Source organism: Rhinoraja longicauda, chromosome 1, assembly GCF_053455715.1.
Source record: "Rhinoraja longicauda isolate Sanriku21f chromosome 1, sRhiLon1.1, whole genome shotgun sequence".
In the NCBI taxonomy this organism is placed as follows: domain Eukaryota; kingdom Metazoa; phylum Chordata; class Chondrichthyes; order Rajiformes; family Arhynchobatidae; genus Rhinoraja; species Rhinoraja longicauda.
In genome coordinates this window covers 26,544,047-26,569,437 of record NC_135953.1, presented here as the reverse complement: position 1 = coordinate 26,569,437, position 25,391 = coordinate 26,544,047, and the positions used below count along the sequence as shown (strand labels likewise).

At 43.5% G+C, this 25,391-nt stretch overlaps 1 protein-coding gene across 1 annotated transcript in view; it reads left to right on the top strand.

Annotated features, from left to right (window-relative positions):
- The window catches only part of LOC144598919 (coiled-coil domain-containing protein 68-like), a 54,933-nt gene that overhangs the window by 10,406 nt on the left and 19,136 nt on the right, over positions 1 to 25,391 (top strand). Inside the window, exons 2-6 of the mRNA XM_078409504.1 lie at positions 705 to 844; positions 3,578 to 3,664; positions 10,136 to 10,285; positions 23,513 to 23,638; positions 24,261 to 24,389. Of these exons, the coding sequence (XP_078265630.1) occupies positions 728 to 844; positions 3,578 to 3,664; positions 10,136 to 10,285; positions 23,513 to 23,638; positions 24,261 to 24,389 (609 nt within the window). The 5' untranslated portion in view covers positions 705 to 727. The remainder of the gene's footprint in view (positions 1 to 704; positions 845 to 3,577; positions 3,665 to 10,135; positions 10,286 to 23,512; positions 23,639 to 24,260; positions 24,390 to 25,391) is intronic.

The window sequence follows — 25,391 nt, the reverse complement described above, 5'->3', positions numbered from 1 at the left end:
TGGGCCTCTACTCACTGGAGTTTAGACAATTGAGGGGGGACATCATTGAAACTTACAGAATAATAAAAGGCATAGATAGTGGATGTGGAAAGGATGTTTCCACTGGTGGGAGAGTTTAGGGCCAGAGGTGATAGCCTCAGAATTAAAGGACGCTTTTTTTAAAGGATGTGAGGAGGGACTTTTTTAGTCAGAGGGTCATTAATCTGTGGAACTCATTGCCGCAGAGGGCTGTGGAGGCCAAGTCAGTGGATATCTTTAAGGCAGAGATGGACACATTCTTGATTAGAACGGGTGTCAAGGGGTTATGGGGAGAATCTAACTTCACTAGCGCGTGGCATCAGGAGTAATCCAGAGGTTACTACCCATGGCCCTGCTTTTTGATCTTTTGCCTAACTCCCTATATTCATTTAGATGCAATTACGACTTTCAAAAGACATTTGGATAGATGTATGGAAGAAAGGGTTTTAAGGGATACAGGCCAAATGTAGGCAAATGGGTCCAGAATGCCAAAAAAGTAGGCATAAACAAGGTGTGCCGATGGGCCTGTTTCCATGCCATATGACTGTGATTCTAAAATGTACTAATGGTCTGACCTGAACATTAACCATCACTGATCTAATAAGATACAAGAAAATCATCCTGCTTTGAATCATCAAAACTATTTAAGTCATTGTCTAAAGGTTTCCTTTTTGTTACTAATTCAGGTTATATATTATTTGCATCTGTAATGTACAACACCAAGGTCAGGGCATTGGAAACCAACAGTCATGAAAAAGAAGAAAGAAATCTATTATATGGATCGGCCATGACACACATCAAAGAAGAGACAGGATATATTAGAGAGGTACATTAATACTAATTCGGTGGGCAATCTATAATGTTCTTTTTGTCTAATATAGTGATATAATTATTCAAAATATTCATTTGGGCCTCATGTGATCGTCATTACTTAACAGCACTTATAATGACTGCCAAAATGAAAATGATGCATAAAATAATAGCAAAGTTAACCAAATTGCATCATTAGGACATCAGGGTCAGTGATGGACTTCCTGCTCAACAGGAGACTGTGGTCAGGTATGAAGAGAAGAATGGAGTCTTTGGCTCCATTTACCTAGCAACTTTGGATGGGCATGAAGGTTGGCCTGGAGAAGCAGAGTGGATAGAGTGGTGATGGAGAGGATGTTTGCACTAGTGGGAGAGTCTAGGACCAGAGGCCATAACCTCAGAATAAAAGGACAAATCTTTAGAAAAGAGATGAGGAAGAATTTCTTTAGAGGGTGATGAATCTGTGGAATTCGTTGCCACAGAAGGCTATGGAGACCAAGTCAATGGATATTTTTAAGGTGGAAATTGATCGGTTCTTGATGTATAGGGCTGTCCAGGAGTTATGGGAGGAAGGCAGCAGAATGGGGTTGAGAGGGAAGGTAGATCAGCCATGATTGAATGGCAGGGCAGACTTGATGGGCCGAGTGGCCTAATTCTGCTCCTATCACATATGAACTTATAAGGGAGTGGTGGTCAGCAAAGTGGGGTGGATAGTCAATGGCAGCTTTCCACTGTTTCAATTGGAGCCGGTAGGAGGACTAAAAAATGCAGACTGTTAAATGCAAACTACTGCAGATATTAGAAATTTGAAATAAAGCCAGAAAATATTGGAAATATTCAGTGGATCAGGCAGCAACTGGTCAGATTTTAGGGGCAAGGGTTGGCAAGAAAGCTGGAAAAGAGGAGAGCAGAACAAAGCATGGCAGGTAACCACTGAACCCAGGTGAAGGGGTGGGGGGGGTGGGGGGGGGGGGGGTTGATGAGGCAGATGGTTGGACAAAGGCCAGAGATGAAAAAAGGTATGCGACAAAAGGATTGAAGAGTTGTGAATTGTGAAGCTAGAAGAAAGAATGTCAGGGGAGGGGAGAAATGGGTGCGGGTCCAGGTGGGGCACAAGGGATGGGGGAGAGGGAGAAAGGGGGCGTGGGTGAGAAGGGGGGAGATGTTTGTTAGAGGTTACCTAAAATTGGAGAATTTGATTTTAATACCATTAGTCTATAAGCTACCCAAGCGGAATATGAGTTTCGAGATACATCGCAGAAACAGGCCCTTCGACCCACCAAGTCTGCACAGACCAGTGGTCCCCACACATTAACTATCCTATACACACTAGGGACAATGTGCATTTGTACCAAGCCAATTAACGTACAAACCCGGACGTCTTTGGAGTGTGCGAGGAAACCGAAGATCTCAGAGAAAACCCAGGGGGAGAACGTACAATCTCCATACAGACAGCACCCGTAGTTGGAATCGAACTCGGTTCTCTGGCACCGTCAGAGCTGTTCCCAATGTTGTTCCCAATGTTGGGGGAGTCCAGAACAAGGGGCCACAGTTTAAGAATAAGGGGTAGCCCATTTAGAACGGAGATGAGGAAGAACTTTTTCAGTCAGAGAGTGGTGAAGGTGTGGAATTCTCTGCCTCAGAAGGCAGTGGAGGCCAGTTCGTTGGATGCTTTCAAGAGAGAGCTGGATAGAGCTCTTAAGGATAGCGGAGTGAGGGGGTATGGGGAGAAGGCAGGAACGGGGTACTGATTGAGAGTGATCAGCCATGATTGCATTGAATGGCGGTGCTGGCTCGAAGGGCTGAATGGCCTACTCCTGCACCTATTGTCTATTGTCTATTGTCTATTGTAAGACAGCAACTCTACCACTGCACCACTGTGCCGCTCACTATTTCTTTATAGCCACTGTTTGACCAGTTGAATCTTTCCGGCATATTCTATTTCTATTTTGCATTTATGCACATTTTTTTGCCTGCAGTAATAACCCTGCAAAACATATCCTGACCACCAATACCCCCTTCACCAAGCAACAATTGTAACTTGAATAACTTCAAGTCGTGTTTATTTATTGGTATTAGATTTCATTCCTTTGAAAGAAAAGCGCAGTTTAAACAATTAATTGCAACATTATACATTGTATGGTAAATGACACCGTACTGTAAAACTCTGATAATCTGACACCTTGAGACTTTGGTGCTGGACTGGCAGATTTTCTAGGGGGAGGATTGGATTTCATTCCTATTAATACGTCAGCGCATCTTTAATTCACAACATTTAGATGTTACATGGTAGCATATTACATTTCCCAGAAAACCCGTTTTAAAAGGAGCTTTAGAATTGGATCCTGGTGATTTAAAAACAGTGTCGGAAGCACATCCCAGAGAGTTTAAAGGAAGCATAAGAAATAGGTTCCTGTTGAGTTTAAGAGGGATTCAGGAAATAAGGCTCTGGCGGGTTTAAAGGGAGAGCAAGAAATGCAGTCCTGGTGGGTTTAAAGGGAGTGTGGAAAACCAAACGCAGTGGGCTCAATGCTGAGCCAAAGGGATTTCTGAGGATTGTTGGCACTTGGCTATACTTCTGTGTTGTTAAGCATTAAATATTTGGCTAATACAGGCATAGAGCTCGTTCTTGTTTAAGATAAAGTCTCTTGTGCAAACCAAGAGCTTGATTTATGAACAGATTACGAGGTGTCAGTTGTTAAAAGTCTGATTTTCCTGCCCCCCCCCTCTTAAATTGTCATCCAACTAGATGCGAATTACACTGCAGAGAATACGAGAGCAGATGTTCTCGACTGACGATGGAGTGACTCACAGCCAATTAACTCAAGAGATAAAGGTACTATTGACTACGTCTGTTGATCTTACTGTTGCTCCCCGAGAATGGGGAAAATTTATTTAGAAATACAGTGTTGGAACAGGCCCCTCTGCCCACAGAGTCCATGCAGAACATCGATCACCCGTACACTAGTTCTATGTTATCCCAGTTTCACATTCTACGCACTCCGGGCAACTTTCGGCCAATTAACCTATAAATCTTCATGTCTTTGGATTGTGGGCGTAAACTGAAGCACTGGGAGAAAACCCACACAGTTAAAGGGAGGAGGTACAAACTCCTCACGGACAGCACCCGTAGCCAGGATCGAACCCGGGTCTCGGGTTCAGCAGAGTTGCGAGGCAGCAACTCTACCAGCTGTGCCACTGTGCCAATTAACAGAAATGTGTTGCCAATCGGAAACTGTCTTGCAATGGGTCAATCTTCCACTGCCCTGAGATTGCTGGTTGTTCATCCATCTCATAAGATCATAAGTGAAAGGAGCAGAATTAGGCCATTCGGTCCATCAAGTCTACTCTGCCATTCAATCATGGCTGATCTATCTCTCCCTCATAACCTCGTTCTCCTGCCTTCTCCCCATGTCCTCTGGTTCTTGATTCTCCTACTCGGGGTAAAAGACTGTTTATCTACTCTATCTATTCCCCTTGTGATCTTATACAGCACTACAAGAGCACTTTCATCCTCCTGTGCTCCAAGGAATAAAGTTCCAGCCTGCCCAACCTCTCCCTGTAATTGAGGCACTCGAATCCTGGCTACCTCCTCATAAGTCTTCTCTGCATTCTTTTCAGCTGAATGACAACTTTGCTCAACAGGGCAACCAAACTGAACACACAACACCAAATGTCATTTGCAAATTTGCCTTGCACATTCTCATCTAAATACAGTGGCAAGGAATGTGAGATAGAGTGAGGAAGAACCAAAGGCAAGGTTGGTGTTGGACTAGAAGGCAGGAGAGATGAAGCAATAAAAGACACATGACTATAAGTAAAACAGGGTGGTAGCGGTACACGTAAAGAAGCTGAGATGCTATTAGGATTTGTCCTCGTCCTCGTCCTCGTCCTCACAGAACAATTGTCATCCCATTTTGTCATTCAATTTCCGTCTTCTGCCTTTCATAGATCTTTCTCTCCACTTATTAGTCTCCCGGCTCCTATTCCTTGCGAATACATTTGCTTAACACCTCTAATTTCTCCCTTTTTTAAAGCAAGGTCAATGACTAAAAATATCATTTGTCTCTAAATTAACATCTAATTCCTGACGCATTGTATTCTTCCAGCATTTTATGACTGTACTAGACCAAGTGGACCCGTTGTGCCCAAACCTCTCCTACATTGGTGCAGCACTCTCTCCTCCCCCTTCCTCCCCCCTTCCCCCCATTCCCCTCCCCCACTCCCCCCCTCCCCTCCCTCCCCCCTCCCCCACTCCCCTCCCCCCTCCCCTCCCCCCCTCCCTGCCCCCTCCCTCCCCCCTCCCCCTTCTCCTCCCCCCATTTCATCCCCCTTATCCCTCCCCCCTCCCACCCCCCTCTCCCTCCACCCCCCCCCTCCTTCCCATGGAGATAGATTTAAACTTTAAAATGTGAATAACTTAAAAAATATAACACCAATTTCAATGAAACTTCTTCCATTAGCACCAAAGGGACGACGGTGAGTAAGGTGGGCCAAAAATTGTCACGCTATCGTGTACCGTTTTGGCTGTAGTTCAGGAACAAATAAACAAACAAACGAGAGTTTTAGTATATAGATTTCAAAATCTTTCATTATCTGTTAACTACTTTGTGGTGTGCAGGGATTGTCAAGATATGATTTTATATCTTAGTGATTTTACACTTGTCCTGTAATATAATTCACTTTAAACATATATTCAAATTTTGTGTTGACATATGCCTGCAAAATTTGACTGTGCCTGCAGAATAATGTGGAATGACTCAGTGGGCGATACCACCTGTTTAAAGCTGCACCCTAGGTGATGCAAGTCGTCTACAATGCCACACCTATATTTCTGTGCGTTACCCCACGGGAGTTAATACTAATTTGGATGAATTTCTGCCACACCTGCCATAATAACATTTTCCCAGAAGTTACTTCATTTATTAAATAGCTTTGGTTATAATGGCAAAGTTAATGGCCCAGGTTTAGCTGGAACTGTTGGTCTTTGGTGGGGAAATCCGCTCTTGAATAATGCATTCACTTACTTGGTGCAGGAGCCCAGCCATTTTAAATATGGAGTTGTAGGTAAGGAAACAAAGAAAGTGATGCATGCATACTTTAATTATTTAGAACATAAAGCAGTACAGCACCACACCAAAACACACAATATCTGTGCCGAACTTGATGCTAAATTAAACAAATTTTCTCTGCCAGCCCTTGATTAACCCTTGATTCTGATAGCTCTTTGGTCTAACAGGATCAAGGTATACGGGGAGAACGCAAGAACAGGGTACTGATTCTGGATGATCAGCCACGATCATATTGAATTGTATGTACTGCTGGCTCGAAGGGCAGAATGGCCTACCCCTACACCTATTTTCTATGTTTCTATCCATATTCATGAGCCTATCCAAAAGTCTCTTGATCCACTACCCCTCACACCTCTTTCAAGGCACCACCCTCTGTGTAGTTTTTATAAAACGTGCCTCACACATCTCGTTCAAACATTCCCTCTCTGACCTTAAAGCTCTGCTCTCTAATCTTTGACATTTCCACCCTGGGGAAAAAGGTTCTGACATCTGCCCTACCTGTACCACTCATATTTCTTTATATTTGTGTCAGGTCTCCCCTCTACAGATTGCTCCAGAGAAAACAATCCACGTTTATCCAACCTTTCCATATAGTTAATATCTTCTAATCCAGGCAGCCTTCTTGTGAACTTATTTTGCACCTTTTGCACATGCTTCATGTAATGGGGCTACAAAAACTGCACAGGATATTCCAAATGCAGCCTAAATAAAATGTTATAAAGTCGGGAACATGACTTCCTGACACTTGTATTCAATGCCCGAGCAATGAAGGCAAACATACCATACGCCTTTACCACTCTACCTACTCGTGTTGCCACTTTCAGTGAGCTATAGACTTGGATCCCAAGATCTCTCTGCACATGAATGCTACTAAGGGTCTTGCCATTTGCAGGGAAATGCCTGGGAACTACAGGCCAGTGAGCCTAATATCTGTGTAGGAACGTTACTAGAGAGAATTCTGACAGATAATACACATCGATGAACCAAACTATTATGACCACTGACAGGTGAAGTGAATAACATTGAATATCTTGTTACAATGGCACCTGTCAAGGGGTGGGATTATTAGGCAGCAAGTGAACAGTCAGTTCTTGAAGGTGATGTGTTGGATGCAGGAGAAATGGGCAGGAGTAAAGACCTGAGCGACTTTGACAAGGGCCAAATTGTTATGGCCAGACGATTGGGTCAGAGCTCTCTGAAAGGGCAAGGCTTGTGGGGTGCTCCCGGTCAGCAGTAGTGAGTACCTACCCTACAATGGTCCGAGGAAGGACAAACCACAATCCGGTGACAGGGTGTTGAGCACCCAAGGCTCATCGATGCGCGAGGGCAATGATGGCACCAGGATGCACTGTGGGAAGATGGCAAGCCGGTGGAGGGAGTGTGATGCCCTGGGCAATGTTCTGCTGGGAAATCCTGGATCTGGCCATTCATGTGGATGTCAATTTGACATGTGTCACCTACCTAAACATCGATGCAGACCAGGTACACCCCTTCATGGCAGTGGTATTCCCTGATGGCAGTGGCCTTTTTCAGCAGGATAATGCGCCCTGCCACACTGCACACATTGTTCGGGAAAGGTTTGAGGAACATGATGAAGTGTTCACGGTGTTGCCCCGGCCTCCAAATTCTCCAGATCTCAATTCGATTGAGCATCTGTGGGATGTGCTGGATCGACAAGTCCGATCCACGGCGGCTCCACCTCGCAACTTACAGGACTTGAAGGATCTGCTGCTAATGGTTTGGTGCCAGATACCACAGGACACCTTCAGGGGTCTTGTTGAGTCCATGCCTCGGTGGGTTGGCGCTGTTTTGGCAGCACAGGGAGGACCAACAGCATTTTAGGGAGGTGGTCATAATGTTTTGGCTCATCGGTGTATACATGCATCTAGATGGACAAGAGTTGATTGGAGAGAGTCAGCATGGTTTTATACGTGGGAGGTCGTATCGCACAAATCTGAGAATTTCGAAGATGAGACCATAAAGGTTGATGAGGGAAGAACTGTAGACGTTGTATGTATGGATTTCAGCAAGACATTCGAGAAGGTTTCACATGGTAGGCTGCTCTGGAAGGTTAGAGCACATGGGATTCAAGGAGAGTAGGGGAATCGAGGACCAGAGGACGTAGGTTTAAGGTGAAGGGGAAAAGATTGAATAGGAATCAGAGGGGTAACTTTTTCACACAAAGAGTGGTCAGTGTATGGAACAAGTTGCCAGAGGCGATAGTTGAGGCAACGACTATCGCAACGATTAACAAACAGTTAGACAGGTGCATGGGACTTGTGTAGCTGGGACATGTTGGTCGGTGTGGGCAAGTTGGGCCAAAGGGCCTGTTTCCACACTGTATGACTATTACTCTGAGAGATAGCTGAATGGATAGAAAATTGGAGTAATAAAAGGAAGCAGAGGGTGATGGTGGACTGGAGGCCTGTGACTAGTGGTGTGTCACGACGTTCAGTGCTTGGTCCATTGTTGTTTGTCATCTACATCAATGATTTAGATGAGAACGTACATGGAATGATTAGCAAGTTTGCAGTTGACACAAAAGTTGGCGGTATTGCAGATAGCGTAGACTGATAACAACTGGGAAGATAACTGTCCCTGAATCTGGGGGTGTGCGTTTTCACACTTCTATTACTTTTTCCTGATGGGAGAGGGGAGAAGAGGGAGGGGTCAGGGTGCAACTCGTCCTTGATTATGCTGCTGGCTTTGCCAAGGCAGCATGAGGTATAAATTGAGTCAATGGAAGGGAGGTTCGTTTGTGTGATGGTCTGGGATGCGTCCACAATTTCTGCAATTTCTTGCAGTCTTGGATGGAACTGTCCCCAAACCAAGCTGTGATGCATCCTGATAAAATGCTTTCTATGATGTATCTGTAGATGTTGGCGAGAGTTGTAGGGGGGGGCATGTCGTACTTCCTTAGCCTTCCTAAGTTGATGTGCTTTCTTGGTTGTAGTAGCTACTTGTTTCCAATATATTTATGCTCCAGGATATCATTGTGCACTCCCCTGTAAATACTGACAAGAAGAATTCATTTAAGACCTCTGCATTTTCCATGGCTGCACATCCAGCTTACTTCACTGATCCTTAATGGAACTTAATCTATCCCTATCCTTTTTACTCTTAATATAGTTTATTGAATCTTTTTCGTATTTTCTTGTATCTTGTCTGCCAGGGAAATCTCGTGGCCGAATTTTGCATTCCTAATTTCCTTCATTAGTGTACACCTACATCCCTTGTACTCCTCAAGGGACTGGGTTGATCCCAGTTATCTGTACTTGACGTTTGCCTTCCTTTTTCATGAGCAGATCCTCAGTATCCCTCGTCAAACAAGATTCCCTAGTCCTGCCACGCATGCTCTTTACTCTAATAGAAACATGCTGGCCTTAAACTCTTCCTATTTCTTTTTTAAAAGCCTCCCTTTTAAGACATTCCCTTTACCTGGGAACGGTCTCTCTCCATCAAGATTGCGAGCTGTATACAACTCTGCCTTGGACAGTTACCAGGAATGTTTTGTTATTGATAGCTGAGGAAATAGAATTACAATACAATACAATACAATATATCTTTATTGTCATTGTACAGGGGTACAACGAGATTGGGAATGCCCCTCCCATACGATGCAATAATTTAATTAATTTAAACAACAACAACAACCTAACAAAACAAATTGTAACAGTTTTAAGACAGAATAAAGTGCAAGTAGATCTGTGCCGGATCACTGTGCAATGTGACCATCCGGCTCAGCAGGACCAGTTCATAGCAGCTATGACCCTGGGGATGAAGCTGTTCCTGAGTCTGGAGGTGCGGGCGTAGAAGGCCTTGTATCGTCTGCCCGATGGAAGGAGTTCGAACAGACTGTTGCAGGGGTGTGAAGAGTCTATGTGGATGTTGGTGGCTTTTCTGAGGCATCGTGTGTTGTAGATGCCCTCCAAGGCTGGTAGCTGTGTTACTGGTGGCTGGTAGCTGGTAGCTGTGTTATCATTATTAATGATTAATAATGATGAACATTAGCTTGCCATTGTTCTGTTCTGATGGCACTATGGCATTTACCTGCAAATGCAAACTGGCTCCCTTTAAATGGAAATATCTCCATAAAATACTTATTCAAAATTTTTTTTGCCAGAATAGTAGCACTTGCACATAAACTGACATGAAATATACCCGTGCCATGAAAGAGACTCGGGGATAACTACTTATCAGACAGCAGCAATTAAACATGATGTGATGTTTTACAGATACCTGTGACAGAGTCGTCTGATCTTAATGAATCCGACCCTTATTTGGCTGAACTGTGCTCCAAGTATCAACAGACCCTTGATCAGATTAAAGCAAAGGATGCCGAGCTTCGTGCCATTCTACAAGAAAACCAGGAGCTGGCCACACAGGTATGGAGCGTTAGTCATTGTGACAGAAATTATGGTGCAGTAGGAAACTAAAACTCTGGAATTGCAGACTGGATGCACACAAAGTAAGTTGTCATGAGTTCAATACTGAAGAGGTCTTGTATTGTTTGAGATGTTTTTCTTTGGGCAAGAAGTCAAATTGTCGGGCATTGGAAATATTCGAGTTCTCAAAAAACATTCCTCCCTCAACCACCGTCACTGGAGAAAAAAAACATAGTCATCGTAACAAATGTCCTCCATCGAAACCACAGTGAATGGAGCTCTCAACCTGATTTCCTTGATTTCCCATGTTTCAGCACTCTCCCCTCTCTCTAGGACAGAATATTGATAGATTTCCACAGTGCTCACCTCCTTCATTCCCAGCCTTTGCACATAACACATTACCCTTCAAAATTGCCACTAGAATCAGACTCATACAATGTGAAAACAGGCCCTTCGGCCCAACGTCCCCACGCCGACCAACATGTCCCATCTACACTAGACTTACCTGCCTGCGTTTGGCCCGTATCCCTCTAAATCTGTCCTATTCATGTACCTGTCTAAATGTTTCTTAACCGTTGCGATAGTACCTGCCTCAACTACCTCCGGCAGCTCGTTCCATACACCCACCATCATTCGTGTAAAAAAAGGTCACCTCTCGGGTTCCTATTAAATTTTTTCCTCCTTACCTTCAATCCATGTCCTCTGGTTTTTGATTTCCCTACTCTGGGCAAGAGACACTGTGTGTTTACTCAATCTATTCTTCTCATGATTTTGTACCCCTTTTATCCTCCTGCATTCCAAAGAAGAGGGTCCTAGCCTGCTCAACCTCTCCCTGTAGTTCAGGCTCTTAGTCCTGGCAACATCCTCGTAAATCTTTCTGCACCCTTTCCAGCTTGACAGCATCTTTCCGATAACATGGTGCCCAAAACTGAACACTAGCTTCAACATTACCCCACCTCCAGTCACATATTCCCCCCTTCTCCCCTTTCTGCATTTCACAGGGACGATTGACTTGGTCACTCTCTCTTCCATCCCCACCCACTGTACCCCACCCTGCAGCACCTTCCCGTGCAGACCTCCAGGATGAGAGGTCGTACCCTCAGAATTTAAGGACGTTCTTTTCGGAGGACGAGGAGAAATATCTTTAGTCAGTGGGTGGTAAATCTGTGGGAATTCTTTGCCACAGAAGTCAGTGGATATTTTTAAGGCAGAGATAGATACATTATTGATTAGTACAAGTGTCCAGAGGTTATGGGCAGGAGAATGGGGTTAGAAGGGAGAGATAGATCAGCCATGATTAAATGGCGGAGTAGACTTGAAGGCCCGAATGGCCTAATTCTACTCCTATTCCTTATGACCAGATGAGCAGGAAGAATTGGAAAACTTGTCCATTCATCTCTTTCCTTCCTGCCATCCAGTGTCCTAAACAATTATCCTGGATGAAGCATCAGTTCATTTACACGTCTTCCAAACTAGTCTATTGTATTTGGAGTTGACAATTGTGTTCAAAATGTTGCCTCCCATACATTGGAGAAACCAAATTCATATTGGGTGATCACTTTGTGGAGCAGGGATGATCCTGAGCTTCCGGTCGTATAACTTCTGATTCTCAATCCCATTCCTTGTATATTCGTTAATTAATTCATTTCACCATTGACCTTTGATTCTGCAGTCACTTCCACTGCTGTACTGTGGTCCAATGTAAACTGGAAGACATCATTGTATCTTTCTTCCAGGTACTTGACAACCTTCTGGAATTAACATTAAATTGTCTAATGTCGGGGAAGTTCCCCTTTCCTGTTGTCATACCTTTCTTACCCTCTTTAGAAAATAGAACAATACAGCATATGAACAGGCCCTTTGAAACATAGAAACATAGAAAATAGTTAAGCAGGAGTAGGCCATTCGGCCCTTCGAGCCAGCACCACCATTCAATATGATCATGGCTGATCATCCAAAATCAATACCTCGTCCCTGCTTTTTCCCCATATCCCTTGATTCCATTAGTCCTAAGAGCTACATTTAACTCTCTCTTGAAAACATCCAGTGAATTGGCCTCCACAGCATTCTGTGGCATTGAATTCCACAGATTCACACAACTCTGGGTGAAAAAGTTTTTCCTCATCTCAGCCCTAAATGGCCTACCCCTTATTCTTAAACTGTGATCCTTGGTTCTGGACTCCCCCAACATCGGGAACATTTTTCCTGCATCACATCGGGAACATTTTTCCTGCATCACATCGGGAACATTTTTCCTGCATCATTCATTTCCTTTGGCTCAAAATGTCTGCATTGACCATGAAACAAATCTAAATTGATCCTATCTGTCTGCACAAAGTCCATACTACATTCCCTGCCTGTTCATGTGTAAAATGCCTTTTACATGTTGCTTTCATATCTGCTTCCACCATTTTCCCTGGTAGTATGTTCCAGGCACATATCACTCTCAGTATAATTTATAAAATGCTTTACGAATCTCCTTTAACCATACTCCATCTCATCTTTAACCTGTGTGTAAGAAGGAACTGCAGATGCTGGTTTAAACCGAAGATAGACACAAAAAGCTGGAGTAACTCAGCGGGGCAGGCAGCATCTTTGGAGAGTAGGAATGGGGGACTTTTCGGGTCGAGACCCTTCTTCAGATCCTATCATCTTAAATCTATGCCCTCTGACATAATATTGAATACAGTATAGTGCAGGAACAGGCCTTTTGGCCTACAATACCTGTGTTGACCATATACCAATTTAAACCACTCCCATCTGCCAGCACATGGTATGTATTGCTCCATTCGTACCTATTCATTTATCTGTCTAAATTCCTCTTAATCATTGCTATTGTTTCCACCGCTTCTCCTCTCACCACATTCCAGGCACTTAGCACTGTGTGTTTGATTCAAAGAAATGGATGCCTTGTTGATCTTCTTTAGCCTTTTTTCTCCCCCTGCTGTTTAGTATTTGACATTTCTATCGTGGGGTGATAAATGCTAACTGTATCTATGCCGCTAAGAAGTATATAAATAGATATCAGGTTGTCACTCAGCCATTGATGCTCCAGAGAAAACAATCCTTTTGTCCAACCTTCCATTTATAGCTAAGATTTTCTAATCCAGGCAAAGTCCTGGTGGACCCCTCCTCCAAAGCTTCTACATGCTTTTTGTAATGCAATAACCGGAACTGCTCACAATACTCCAAATGTGGCCTAACCAAAATTTGATAGGGTCACAGCGTGAATTCCAGTCTTTTATACACCAACCTGACTAATGATGGCAAGTATGTTGTATTCCTTCTTAATCACTCTATCTACTTGCATTGTCACTTGCAGAGAGCTGTGTACTAGTGTCGAGTTCGCGTTCCCGGTCAGTTGGTTGATAATAATCAGAGTCGGCACAGACCTCACTTATCCGTAGTTTATTAGAGATCTCGTAGACAGGTTTCTAAAAGCACACACAGAGTTGCGGACTCCGGGGCCAGTGGAAACGTGTCTCACCAGCCCCTAGAATTAAGCCCACTTTATTCCCAAATTCCGCAAAATTTACAGTTATTACAGCCAATCAATATTGGAACAAAGTCAGTTTTCCCTTATAAGGCCGAATATTGGAACAAAGTCAGTTTTCCCTTATAAGGCCCTAACATGCTGTTATTCAAGGTTTAGCCGGCGTCTGTTTACTGTTTTTTGTTCTTATACATTGTGTTTTTCTCCTCTGAAGACGAGCTGGAACATTCTGCGGTTTGGGCTACTGATTACTACTAGCTTTAGCAAGTTCAGCATTTTTGTGATTACGTAGCCTCAAGCAGGTGAGCGAGAGAGAGAGAGAGAGAGAGTCTCAAGCATGAGATTTAACCTAGCACACAAGGTTGCAAAGCCCATGCAAAGTCCAGTGGCCCAAGCAAACAAATAAGATAGATCTGGCTCTGCGTTCCTCATCTCCACACTAGGACCCCAAGATCCTTCTGTGCATCAACGCTGCTTAGGGTTCTGCCATTTACTGTATTTCTTCATCTTGCATTTGACCTCCTAAAATGCATTATCCCATACTTGTCTGGATTAAATTTCATCCACCATTTCCTTGACAACCTTCCTTGTTATCCACAACCCCATCACGTGTGGTTTTAAACTAAGTAGTGGGGGGGAGGGGTTGACAAATTGGGAATATGAAGATGGAGTTAAAGGGGAAGCGAATACAGGAGAAATTGCAAAGGACTCTCGAATGAATGGGGAGGGAAGTTCTAGATGGGATAAGAGAGTAAGGTCAGGGCCAATTGTGACCGGTGTGAGAGGGGAGGTGAATACCGAAGTTAAAGTGTATTTAAATGCACGAAGTATAAAAAATAAAGTGGCTGAGCTTGAGGCTCAGTTAGACATTGGCAAGTATGATGTTGTGGGAATCACTGAGACATGGCTACAAGAGAACCAGGGCTGGGAACTGAATATTCAGGGGTACATAATGTATAGAAAAGACAGACAGGTGGGGAGAGGGGGCGGGGTAGCTCTGTTGGTAAGGAATGATATTCACTCCCTTGTAAGGGGTGACATAGAATCAGGAGATGTAGAATCAGTATGGATAGAAATGAGGAATTGTAAGGGTAAAAAGACCCTAATGGGAGTCATCTACAGGCCCCCAAACTGTAGCCTCGACATAGGGTGCAAGTTGAATCAGGAGCTAAAATTGGCATATCGCAAATGAAATGGTGGTTATGGGAAATTCCAACATGCAGGTAGACTGGGAAAATCAGGTTGGTAATGGACCCCAGGAAAAAGAGTTTGTGGAGTGCCTCCGAGATGGATTCTTAGAACAGCTTGTACTGGAGCCTACCAGGGAGAAGGCAATTCTGGATTTAGTGTTGTGTAAAGAACCTGATCTGATAAGGGGACTCGAGGTAAAAGAGCCATTAGGAGGCAGTGACCACAATATGATAGATTTTTACAAATTGAGAGGGAGAAGGGAAAATTGGAAGTGTCAGTATTACAGTATAGCAAGGGAGATTACAGAGGCATGAGGCAGAAGCTGGCCAAAATTGACTGGAAGGAGGCCCTAGCAGGGAAGACGGTGGAACAACAAGGGCAGGTATTCCTGGGAATAATGCAGAAGTTGCAGGATCAATTTATCCCAAAGAAGAGGAAAGATTCTAAGGGGAGTAAGAGGCACCCATGGCTGACAAGGGAAGTCAAGGACAGCATAAAAATAAAAGAGAAGAAGTATAATATAGCAAAGAAGAGTGGGAAGCCAGAGGATTGGGACTCTTTTAAAGAACAACAGAAAATAACTAAAAAGGCAATATGGGGAGAAAAGATGAGGTACGATGGTAAACTAGCCAATAATATAAAGGAGGATAGTAAAAGCTTTTTTAGGTATGTAAAAAGGAAAAAAATAGTCTAGGCAAATGTGGGTCCCTTGAAGACAGAAGCAGGGGAATTTATTATGGGGAACAAGGAAATGGCAGACGAGTTGAACCGGTACTTTGGATCTGTCTTCACTAAGGAGGATACAAACAATCTCCCAGATGTTCTAGTGGCCAGAGATCCTAGGGTGACAGAGGAATTGGAGGAAATCCACATGAGGCAGGAAAAAGTTTTGGGTAGACTAATGGGACTGAAGGCTGATAAATCCCCAGGGCCTGATGGTCTGCATCCCAGGGTACTTAAGGAGGTGGCTCTAGAAATTGTGGAGGCATTGGTGATCATTTTTCAATGTTCTATAGATTCAGGGTCAGTTCCTGTGGATTGGAGGGTAGCTAATATTATATCATTTTTTAAGAAAGGAGGGAGAAAAAAAACGGGAAATTATAGACCAGTTAGTCTGACATCAGTGGTGGGGAAGATGCTGGAGTCAATTATAAATGACGAAATTGCGGAGCATTTGGATAGCAGTAACAGGATCGTTCTGAGTCAGCATGGATTTACGAAGGGGAAATCATGCTTGACTAATCTACTGGAATTTTTTGAGGATGCAACTAGGAAAATTGATAAGGGTGAGCCGGTGGATGTGGTGTACCTCGACTTTCAGAAAGCCTTCGACCCACAATGGTGGTGCTGGCTCGAAGGGCCGAGTGGCCTACTCCTGCACCTATTGTCTATTGTCAGTCATTGTCTCATCTGCAAACCTGCAAATCAGGCCATTTTGATCATTGATAATATATCATATACCAAATGCGTATTTTTAAAGAAATATATTTTTCTGTAAAATGCCTCACTTAACAGCCAATACACAAACTATCAGCTGTTTTGTCGTAACATGTCTCCATGGATCTTTTGTGGTGCACCTCACTGTTCCACCACCCCCTGCTCTGCTTTAAAAACTAACACCACTCCTCTCTTCCCTCAGTTCTGACAGAGAGTTCCTGAGTCAACATTGACTCATTGCTTTCTCAATAGATGTTGTTTGACTGGCTGAGTTATTCCATCATTTGTGGTTTTCTTTTAGTAACTCTTCATTGGTTGGTAAAGTAATTTTTTTGTAGTTTCTGAATAGTTGTATGCTGACTATGATCTATATATCACATAGTTGACAACACTTCTTTGTATGCAAGACTTGTTTTATAAAACACTAGACCAAGTGGACCCATTGGGCCCAAACCTCTTCTGCATTGGTGCAGCACCCTGTCCTCCCCCTTCCCTCTCTCCTCAACCCCCCCCCTCCCCTCTCCCTTCTCCCCCACTCCCCCCTTCCCCCTCCTTCCCTCCTCCCCTCCTCCCCTCCCCCTCCCCTCCTTTTAAACTTTAAAATGTGAATAACTTAAAAAATATAAGACCGATTTCAATAAAACTACTTGCATTATCACTAAAGTGACAATGGCGAGTAAGGTGGGCCTAAAATTGTCGCGCTATCGGGTACCGTTTTGGCTGAAGTTCAGTCACAAACAAGATAACAAACGAGAGTTTTAGTATATAGATGATAGCATGCTGAATGAATGCAAGACTAGTTATTATATCGTTCTCCTGGGAAAAAAATTGTGCAATAGCTCCATAATTGTGGTGTTCTTTAAAATAAAATGAGAAGCCTCCTGAAAAATAATTATTTTAACTGCAGTCTTACTTGAATTTGCACATTGTGTCAAAATCAATATACAGCACTACATAATTGGTATGATGTTAAATAATTTGGACAAACTACCAGGTCAACTGAAAGCATTTCTGGCAAATTATCAGTCTTAAGTAACATATAAACAGTGCAGATGGATTTTCAGTGGAGTTCCTCTCACTTAATGTTTGTAGCTGAGGCATAAATTCAAATCCTGCCATTGCAGGAGAAGAATTTAAATTCAAGTGAATAAATATATCTGAAATGAAAAGGCTTGTACCAGCAATCATGACCATGGAACTATTGAATTATCATAGAAATCCATCTTGTTCACTAATGTCCTTCGAGGAAGCAAATCTGCCAACCTTACTCAGTTTGTCCAATGTGAGATTCCACACTCACAGATACGGTCATAAGGTCATAAGCAATATGAGTAGAATTAGCCCATGCGGCACATTAATGAATTAGGCCACTCCGCCATTCAATCCTGGCAGGGCGGCACGGTGGCACAGCGGTAGAGTTGCTGCCTTACAGCGAATGCAGCGCCGGAGACTCAGGTTCGATCCTGACTACGGGCGCCGTCTGTATGGAGTTTGTACGGTCTCCCCCGTGATCTGCGTGGGTTTTCTCCGAGATCTTCGGTTTCTTCCCACACTCCAAAGACGTGCAGGTATGTAGGTTAATTGACTGGGTAAATGTAAAAATTGTCCCTAGTGTGTGTAGGATAGTGTTAATTTGCGGGGATCGCTGGGCGTCGCGGACTCGGTGGGCCGAAGGGCCTGTTTCCGCGCTGTATCTCTAAATCTAAAATCTAAAATCTAAATCTAAATCTCTCCCTCCTAACCCTATTCTCCTACCTTCTCCCCATAATCTCTGACACCTGTACTAATCAAAAATCTATCTATCTCTGCCTTAAAAATATTCACTGACTTGGCCTCCACAGCCTTCTGTGTGCAAAGAACTCCACAGATTCATCACCCTCTGACTAAAGAAATTTCTTCTCATCTCCTTCCTAAAAGAACGTCCTTTAATTCTGAGGCTATGACCTCTAGTACTAGACTCTCCCACTAGTGGAAACATCCACTCTACCCAACTCTTTCACTTTTCTGTATGTTTCAAAGAGGTCCCCCCTCATTCTTCTAAACTCCAGCGACTATAGGCCCAGTGCCGACAAACACTCATCATAGGTTAACCTACTCATTCAAGTTCCTTGGGCACCATGGGCTGTGAGATGAACTGGGCAGTATCTACAACTCCCTGCAGTAACTTGCAGTCTTGAGCAAATCGGTTCCCAAACCAAGCTGTGATGCTACCTGACAGTATGCTTGTTCCTGGGCACTATAGTACCAATGGTCTGTCACGGACCATCAATAATGATGCAACAGCCAAGAAGACGTACCAACGCCTCTACTTCCTTAGGAGACTGAGGAACTACAGCATATCTTCAATGGCTCTTACAAACTTTTACAGATGCACCATAACAAGCATACTGTCAGGTTGCATCACAGCTTGGTTTGGGAACCGATCTGCCCAAGACTGCAAGTTACTGCAGGGAGTTGTAGATGTAGCCCAGTTCATCACACAGACCATACTCCCCACCATTGACTCCATCTACACCATGCTGCCTTGGAAAAGCAGCCAATGTAACCAAAGACGTCCTACTCCAGTCATTCCTACTTCTCCCCACTCCAATCCAGCAGAAGGTAAAGAAGCTTGAAAGCATGCACCAGCTTCTTCCTCTCTGTTATCGGGCTTCTGAATGGTTCTTCCATAAGCTAGGGGCCTGACTGATTCACCTCTACCCCATAGCGAGCATTGTACTTTATCAATGGAATTGGTGTGCTACTATGCTGAGAACAATATTCTGCACTCTGCACCTTCTCCTTTGCTCTATCCATTGTAGTTCAGTCTAACTTGATTGTATTTATATATTGTATTATCTGATCTGTTTGGATAGCATGTAAAACAATGATTTTCACTGTACCCCAGTACACGTGACAATAATAAACCTACAGAAACATGAACAAAGGTTTCGAGGGATATAGGCCAAACATGGGCAAATGGGTGCAGTTTAGATGGAGCATCTGGGTTGGTATGAATGACCAAAGGGCTTGTTTATGCATTGAATGACTGTGAATCATTGTGAGTCAGAATAGCATTCCTCCCACAAATTTAATTACATTTTCAGCACTGTATCAGGTAGTATTGTTTGATCCTCTAAGTTGCACTGATTAAAGGGGCAAGGGCTTCATTACTAAGATCTTGCAATTGTTTGATCTCTTCGATTTTGTTGTATTCGTCAGGGAGCAATAAGGTGGTTGATATCCTGACCACACAGAGATTTGGAGAACTTGTCCACATCAGCAGAGTGACCAAGACTTACTTAAAGCAGTGATGCACACTGTATAATAAAATTGTACAAAATTGTAATAAACTAGAATTTTTTGTGTCATGGTGTGATACAGCAAGGAAACAGGCCCTTCGGCCCTACTTGCCCAAATGGGCAACATGTCCCAGCTACACTAGTCACACTTGCCTGCATTTGGCCCATATCATTAAAATACGTGCAGTGTGTCATTATAACTGTGAAACACAGCTTTGAGGGGACATGAGAAGTTGAGATGCAAGGAACTGCAGATGCTGGTTTACATAAATAGACATAAAGCGCTGGAGTAACTTAGCAAGTCAGGCAGCATCTCTGGAGAACATGGATAGTGACATTTCGGGTTGGGACCCTTCTACAGACTGACTGATGTGGTGGAGAGAAAACTGGAAGAGTGGTGGGGGTGGTTTTTGATTGGCAGTGGATTGGACAAAGGCCAGAGATGAAAAGAGAAAAAAGTTTGAGATGAGGATTGAAGATCTGAGAATTGTGAAGCCAGAGGAAAATATATAGATGTAAGGGGTCTGGGGGTGGAGGAAGGGGAGAAATGGGGGAATCCAGGTGGGGCAGAAGGAAGATAGAGGAGTGGGGGGGGGGGGGGGGTGCTTGTAAAGTTAGATACCTAAAATAAGAAGTCCCTCTTTTCCCAGCGTTAAATGAGTAGCTGGCGCATTCACCATCACACATTCAGTTCCCTTGAGCTCAGTGGCTCTGTTTCAGTAGCAGAGTGCAACCTGTGTCCAGTCGTCTTGCACAAGTTGAGAGCTGCCTATTTAAAAAGCAAATATATCCCTCAAGAGATTCCCCCCCACCACATTGCAGAGGGAGCATAGATGGGGTGGACAGTCATAGCGATTATTAAAGATGTAATAGCATCACATTTGGAAAGCAGTGACAGGATCGGTCAAAGTCAGCATGGATTTATAAAGGGGAAATCATGCTTGACTAATCTTCTGGAATTTTCTTTGGATGCAACAAGTAGAATGGATAAGGGCGAGCCAGTGGATGTGGTGTATCTGGACTTTCAAAAAACCTTTGACACAGTCCCACACAAGAGAGTAGTGTGCAAAATTAGAGCACATGGTATTGGGGGTAGGGTATTGACATGGATGGAGAGCTGGTTGGCAGACAGGAAGTAAAGAGTAGGAATTAATGGGTCCTTTTCAGAATAGCAGGCAATGACTAGTGGGATGCCGCAAGGCTCAGTGCTGGGACCCCTGTTATTTACAATATATATTAACGATTTAGATGAAGGAATTAAATGTAACATCTCCAAGTTTGCGGATGACACAAAGCCAGGTGGCAGGTTGAGCTTTGATGAGGATGCTATGAGGCTGCAGGGTGACTTGGATAGGTTGGGTGAGTGGGCAGATGCATGGTAGATGCAGTATAATGTGGATAAATGTGGATAAATCCACTTTGGTGGCAAGAACAAGGAGGCAGATTATTATCTGAATGGTGTCAGATTAGGAAAAGGAGAGGTGCAATGAGACATGGGTGTCCTTGTACATCAGTCACTGAAAGTAAGCATGCAGGTACAGCAGGCATTGAAGAGAGCAAACAGCATGTTAGCCTTCATATCGAGTGGATTTGAGTATAAGAGCAAGGAGGTCCTACTGCATTTGTACAGGGCCCTTGTGAAACCACACCTGGAGTATTGTGTGCAGTTTTGGTCTCCTAATTTGAGGAAGGACATGAACATGGGGGAGTTCAGTACCAGCGGTCACAGCTTAAGAATAAGGGGTAGGCCATTTAAGACTGAGACGAGGAAAAACTTTTTCACCCAGAAAGTTGTGAATTTGTGGACTTTTCTGCCAGAGAAAGCAATGGATTCCAATTCACTGGATGTTTTCAAGGGAGAGTTAGTTATAGCTCTTAGGGCTAACGTAATCAAGGGATTATGGGGGGAAAACAGGAACGGAGTATTGATTTTGGATGATCAGCCATGCTGGCTCGAAGGGCCGATTGGCCTAATCCTGCACCTATTGTCTATGTTTCTATGTTTCTAACCCTTTTCCCCCAGGATGCATATATCAAATTTTAGAGGGCATAGCTTTAAGGAGTGAGGGGCAAAGTTTAAAGGAGATGTGCGGGGTTTTTTTCCCCACACAGAATGGTGAGTGCCTGGAACACACTGCCAGGAGTGGTGATTGAGGCAGATACAATGGTGGGATTTAAGAGACATTTGGATGTGAGCAGGTATCTGGAGGGAAATGGATTATGTGCAGGCAGAAACAGAGCTGGTCTTGGCATCAGGTTCAGTACAGACATTGTGGGGCGAAGGGCCTGTTCCTGTGTGGTACAATTCTATACTTCATTAAGTTCTGATGGTGGAAAAGAGGAGAAAGCAAGGGCAGATATTCATGAGAGTCCTGTGAGTCATTATGAGGAGGCTTGTCAAGGGAATGGCAAACGTATTGTCCATTAGCAGTATGAGCTAGTAGTGGGAGGGGGTGAGGAGACTTGGCATGTTCCTATTCTTAATTCAGTGCAAATTTGCATTCTCCAAGACTGTAGTCTCGACTATCAAGAAAGATGAGAGCAGCAGCACCATCACTATACCATCTGATACACCACAATACCTTCATTATTGCTTGGTATAAATCATGGTGTTCATCCCCAACAGTACTATGGGTGGACATTGGCAAGCAAGGCTACAGTGATTCAAGAAGTTGAGTGTTCACCACTCACTCAAAGACAATAAATTGTGGCCTTGTCGCTAATACCCACAGCTTGAAAAATGAATACAAATTGATCAGAATGAGCTCTCAATATGTTGGGTATGAAACTTGCACACTGCCACAAGTGTGCAGAAAGGAGAAGACATCATGTGGTTATGGTTGAATCTATCGTCGTCCAATGTCTAAAGAAATTGTAACTGATCATAAGGTCATAAGGAATAGAAGTAAAATTAAGCCATTCGGCCCAACAACTCTATGCCATTCAATCATGGCTGATCTATCTCTCCCTCCTAACCCCATTTTTGTGCCTTCTCCCCATAACCCCTGACACCTGTACTAATCAAGAATTTATTCACTGAAAATATCTAATGACTAGGCCTCCACAGCCTTCTGTGACTAAGAATTCCACAGATTCACCACCACAGATCGGTAAATAGTTCAACTTAGTAAAAGGTGCTTGACAATAGATAACATACCACTTCTAAACATTTACACCCATTGCTTTGATGGGACATGCATGTCTGCTTTTGCACCATTCGTAAGTGTAGGGTTGATTAGACTTAGACAATAGACAATAGATGGACTATAGACAATAGTTGCAGGAGTAGTCCATTCGGCCCTTCGAGCCAGCACCGCCATTCAATGTGATCATGGCTGATCATTCTCAATCAGTACCCCGTTCCTTCCTTCTCCCCATACCCCCTGACTCCGCTATCCTTAAGAGCTCTATCTAGCTCTCTCTTGAATGCATTCAGACAACTGGCTTCCACTGCCTTCTGAGGCAGAGAATTGCACAGATTTACAACTTTATAGGTAGAGCATGGAAACAGGCCCTTTGGCCCACCGAGTCCATGTCGACCAGCGCTCACCCTGTGCACTAGCACGATCCTACATATTAGGGACAATTTATAGAAGCAAATTAACCTACGAACCAGTACGTCTTTGGAGTGTGTGAGGAAACTGGAGCACCCAGAGAATACCCACGTGGTCATAGGGGGAACATGCAAACTCCATACAGACAGCACCTGTAGGTGGGATTGAACCTGGGTCTCTGACCTGGGTCTTAATGCTGTGCAACTGTGCTGCCTTCACGCAGTGCATCACTCTTTACCTGCTCCGGTTCTAAAATGTGTTTTCTTTTTAGTATGAGGCCACCCAGGAAGCGGGAGCAGCGGCACTTCGGAATGCCTCACAGAAACTCTACAAGCAGTATCAAAAGCAGATGGATGAACTAAAGCAGAAGCATGAGCTGGAGAAGCAGAGGCTGCAGGTAATGTGTGAAGAATATACAGTAGAAGGAATTACAAAGAATGGGTAAAGTAGCATTTGTGGACATTACACATCAAAATGTAGGTATGTTTCTGGTCTTTATTTGAACATCCAGAAAAGAAACCATATAATCTTACATGGAAAATGGTTTATTTTGTGTTTGAGTAAAAACTTTAAAAAACTGCAGATGTTGGACAACTAAAATAAAATATACTCTGAGCAGCATTTGTAGAAAAATAAAGAGTTAACATTTTACACCTGACAAAGGGTCCTGAACCAAGTGTCAACTCTGTTTCTCTTTTCACAGATCGGGTTTGAGTTGCTGAGTTTTTTCCAGCACCCTCTATCTATATTTAATCTTCTATTGATCGTGTTGGCAGCAGAGGCTGTATGGAAGTAGGTTGCACGCCAGTCAAACACTTTAATGTGTTGTAGGGTGAACTGAGGAGACTAGGAGAAAAGCCTTCACGTGTCCAGAAAGCCATTCATGTTGGAAAAGCTGCTTTGGAATGTTTGATTGAACCTTGCAATTTAAAGGAGGAATCGTTTGGCGAGTAAAAAAGAAGAAAATATGATGGACATCCACGTGAGCATTAACTTCTCATGTTATGTTTCCCTTTTAGGCTTTTACCGAGGAGCAGGAGGAAAAATTGAAAAGTAGCGTTGAAAATTTCAATAACCTGGAGCTGAAACTTCTGCACAAACAGAACAGCCTGACAGAACTGGAAAGGCGAATAGAAAGGATGGAAAAGGTAGAACGAATGAGCCTGAATGGAAAACAGTGCTATCTCTGGACATGAACCTGCTACATGATTGCCCTCGGTTTTGACAGATTGAATGTTTGCAGGCGCAAGGCAGCACAGTGGTGCAGCGGCAGAGTTGCTGCCTTGCAGCACTAGAGACCAAGGTTCTGTCTGTATGGAGTTTGTATGTTCTCCTTGTGACCATGTGGGTTTTCTTCGGGTGCTCCAGTTTTCTCCCACACTCCAAAGACGTACAGGTCTGTAGGTTAATTGACTTCTGTAAATTGTGTGTAGGATAGTGCTAGTGTCAGGGGTGATCAATGGTCAGCGAAGACTCGGTCGGCCGTAGGGCCTGTTTCCGTGCTGTATCTTTAAAGTCTAAAAGTAAAGTCTAAAGATAGTTCTGTTATAACGCCTGTTTCCAAGGCACACATTGGATATAATTCGACTGAGGCATTAAGGAGCATTGTTAGCATTACATGGCCAAATGGGTTTATTATGCATTTTCTATCAGGGACTAGAGAATCACTCAAAAGTTATTTTGTTGAAATTAATGAGCAGTAAACAGCATGTTGTGTATTTGAACAGCATAGGCTAAGAAATATGATTCCATAGTGTCTCTTATGATTACTGCTGCTACTTTAATGACAGGAGGCCATTGAAAATAAGAATCGATCACTTTTATTGGCACTTGTGCATGGATACTCTATTAAGCAATGTAACATACAACCTTCAGAACTTTTAGCTTGCAGTAATAAAAATGAACTTATTGTTCTGCAGGAAACTAACGCTGTTTTTATGCATTGGAAATTCTAAGCCTCAACTCCCTTCACCCTCCAGTTTTTTAGGAATCCAACAATACTTGTACTGCAAAAATGGCTGTGTTATTCATGCGGTGCAAACTGTCGACTGGATCTGGGTCAAACTCAACACTTTAAAGTTGTTTCTTGATTATCCTACTCGGCAGGTAGAGATAAGGGGAGTCAGGAGTGGGAAGGGGAGTTAAAATGG